Source organism: Arachis ipaensis, chromosome B08, assembly GCF_000816755.2.
Source record: "Arachis ipaensis cultivar K30076 chromosome B08, Araip1.1, whole genome shotgun sequence".
In the NCBI taxonomy this organism is placed as follows: domain Eukaryota; kingdom Viridiplantae; phylum Streptophyta; class Magnoliopsida; order Fabales; family Fabaceae; genus Arachis; species Arachis ipaensis.
The window spans coordinates 3,052,307-3,055,691 of NC_029792.2; the positions used below are offsets into that span (position 1 = coordinate 3,052,307).

General features: G+C 35.6%; 1 protein-coding gene across 1 annotated transcript; it reads right to left on the reverse strand.

The window, feature by feature from the left end:
* LOC107612277 (zinc finger protein CONSTANS-like) lies at positions 774-2,250 on the reverse strand. The gene is made up of 3 exons (XM_016314064.2): positions 1,878-2,250; positions 1,614-1,799; positions 774-1,188 (listed from the first exon to the last, which is right to left on the reverse strand). The coding sequence occupies exons 1-3, from the start codon at positions 2,175-2,177 to the stop codon at positions 952-954; spliced, it is 723 nt and encodes a 240-aa protein (XP_016169550.1). The 5' UTR covers positions 2,178-2,250; the 3' UTR covers positions 774-951.

Below are 3,385 nucleotides of genomic sequence, written 5' to 3' on the forward strand. Positions count from 1 at the left end.
ACGTTAAAAAATATTCAAAACAAATTTATTAGAGAAAAATCTAAAATAGTTCCTGACAATTACCTCAAAAGACAACGAGACCTTTAACAAAAAAAAATGCAACCCAGCCTCTGACAATTACCTCAAAAGGACAACGAGGCCCTTATGCAAAAAAAAAAATCAATATTATTTTTTTTGCACAAGAACTAATCCGTCTCAAAAAAAAGATCAGGAATCAAATTGGGTGTTTTTTTTTTTAAGTCTCGTTATCCTTTCGAGGTAATTCTCAGGGATCGAATGAAATATTCACTGAACTTATATTACATAATAACACAACTTATTACATAATAAGTTAATAACATATATTAAAAAAGAATAATTTATCTTTTGATTCTGGGAGAAAGCGTAACAAAATTGTAGTCGAAAACTTGGTTTTTGACTCGTGGCTTGACTACTTCACCGAAAGCGCACTAACCAAAATCCTTCTTAGGAGTAGGACTATCTTTTTCTTGGGTCATTGTCAGAGTATAGCATCCTCAACTATCTATCTCAGTTGCAGTTCAACCATCATAATTGAAAAACAGTTGACATATATAGCCACTCTCTCGTACCTTCACCACTTCACTTTATTGGGTGATGGTCACATGTCTTTTTACTCTTCTGATTATTTTGTAATTGCACCAACAATAAAGGTCATGATACTATAAATACAATTTAGTTTAACCCTGAGTAATAATATACTTGCCAAAGTTGTGGTTCAATAATTATACTTTGATAATATGATAAAAGGTATAGGGCAATAAAAAACTTCACCCTCAATTAAAGTCAACATGCACATGGTTGGAATAATAAGTAGTAAGCATATTTACATTAGTACCTTGATCTATGCTAAAGTTCACTAGCTACAACAAAACTAAACATGGAAATCAAATCAAACTAGAATTTATGAAGCAGCACCATTTATTATAATTTCTAATACAATAAACCGAAAGAAGAACTGTCCTGGGACTCTTGATGATCAGTATTTGCAGCAACTAGTGAATCAAAGATACTGACCCAGTTTTGATCTTCTTGGTCTTCCTCTGCTCCAGCACCAATGTGATGACTCCATTGATGAACTGATGAAGGATTCTTGTCAATTTCGTCGTTCCTCGCGAATCGTCCTCTAATGCGCGGCCTGCTGTCTGCTAAAGTCTTCCTGCAAACATACTGATGATTGCAAGAAGAAAACAAGTTATTATCTCCATTAAATAGTATATATAGTGGTGGACCAAACAGTAGTACACTATCATTTTTAAGTGATTTTTTTTTTTTTACTCCAAAGTTTTAGCATGACATTAACAGGGTTACTACTTACTTACCAGTAGTTAGAGCAAGACAAGTTTCATAGTTCAAAAGATTCATATCATCATGTCATCTTATCATATATTAAAATACACTTGAAATCACACTTATGTATAATAAATTCAGCAGTATTTTGTCTAAAAAAATAATAAGCATTTCACTGCGTTCCACAATAATCCACACCATAACTTTCGCTAGTTCATTTCTAATTACAAATTTTGTTTTGTTTAAGTGATTATTCATGTGCAGATCTCTTCAAGTTAAAAACACAAAAGGGAATAATAGTATACCTTAATTTTCTTGTTGAAGTTTCTTTGGTTTCTCTTGGTTCTATACCTCTCAATCCTGAGTTTCTTCTCCTCAGGGCTATACCTACATGCTCTACTCATTCCTTCAATGATCATGCTGCTTTCACTTGACAATGGACTATCAGCTGATTCATTATTGTTATGCATGATGCCGCCATGAGTAGTCCCCTGTACCAAGAAAACAAACGTTGCATGCCAAGAATGAAGGAATGAAGGAACGAAAGAAAGCTAATATATGGTGCGTACGTGGAGATCACCGGTGCTGCAAACTCTCCTAAGAGGAGCGTCGTCGTCGAACAACTCAGCCAAGAGAGCAGAGAAGGGATTCTTATGGAGAGAGTTGCTGCTAACGCTCCTCTGCATCACCGACCCATGCTCACTATTGTAACTACCGCTGCTACTACTCTTGTTGAAGCTTACTATCTCCGAGTTGTTGCAGTTCAGAAGCGATTCCAACTCCGTGAGGGCCAGTTCGTCCGGGAACGGGTGCACTGGGGGATAATCCGGCGAGAGAAAAGTTGATGATGAGGTGGCGCGTGTGTACATGGCGCGTGTGATTATTACAAGCAGTTATTATTTGTGTTATTAATGGACGCAAGTGAGAAGTGAGTAATGCACACTCTCATTTATATAAGAATAAGACAGTAAAATTTGAATGACGTGGAGAATGACATCATCTTCTTCATAGCATTTGGTAAAGCGTTGACCTCTAAACATTCAACTCAGACACACTTATTAGGAGTGAGAAGAGGACCGTTGCTACGGTAAAGTGTAAACCTTATATTACCAACATTTTAACAAACTATAACTCTTATAAAAATATTTTTATGCAAAACTAATATATGTGATTAAATTGTTTAATATTATTGTTTAGACGGGTTAATACTCAAATTCGTCCCTGAAAGATCATGCGATTTTCATTTTCGTCCTCGAATAATTTTTTTTTAATTAAATTAGTCCCTGTAAGAATTATTTTAAATCATGTTGGTCCTTCCGTTAACCAGGTGACGTCGCCGTTAGAAATTAACTGACGTGAAATGTGAGCTGGCAGCTCACCCAACCAAACGACGTCGTTTGGCAACTTGAGAGTCTTGCAGTGAAACACCACCGTTTTGAAGGTAGAGTGTAACGTTTTACACTTTGTTTTTGATATCTAACCTCACTTGTTCTTTTTCATTCTCACCGTGACTCTTTGTTTCTCTGACCCATAAGCAACCATCACGAAGACAAAGAAGACCGCCCCATTGTCCGTAAACATTAGAGTAGTCGTGGAGCATTGTTCGTGCGTCTGCTCTGGAACTTGGTGAGAAAGTTGAAGGCAACTATACAGCATTGTTTCTGCGTTCGAAGTGAGAGGTAAAGTTTTTTGTATCTTGTGAAAAAAAATTGGTAACACTATATAAACCCCTAGTTTTTGCATTATATGATTGAGTCATCGTTAAGAATATGTTAGTGCATAGGGTCTAGAGTTTCATTCCAGGATTTGGTTTATGATCGGCTATATGCATAACTGAGGAAAGACTCTATTTTTGTGGTTTAGAAAAATGATAACTATTGTTTATGTTAATGGAGTAATGGTTACTGGTTTAGTTGTTATGTTGGTGATGATTTAGTGTTTTTCATGTTCTGTTTTAAATTTTTTATAGGATTTGGAGGCCTTGCAAGCCTTAGATGGAAGGTCCTCCGATAACATTTATATTTCATCATGGTAAAAATTTTAAAAATAATGAGAAAGAAAGTAGAATTTATAAACC

What these genes read in the sequence shown, in the direction of transcription:
- LOC107612277 (XM_016314064.2), bottom strand. Translation starts at nt 2,177, where the DNA reads ATGTACACACGCGCCACCTCATCATCAACTTTTCTCTCGCCGGATTAT. An exon ending in GCAGCACCGGTGATCTCCAC is followed by an intron (nt 1,800 to 1,877) that starts GTACGCACCATA and finishes TTCTTGGTACAG; the next exon opens with GGGACTACTCATGGCGGCAT. An exon ending in ACTTCAACAAGAAAATTAAG is followed by an intron (nt 1,189 to 1,613) that starts GTATACTATTAT and finishes TGCAATCATCAG; the next exon opens with TATGTTTGCAGGAAGACTTT.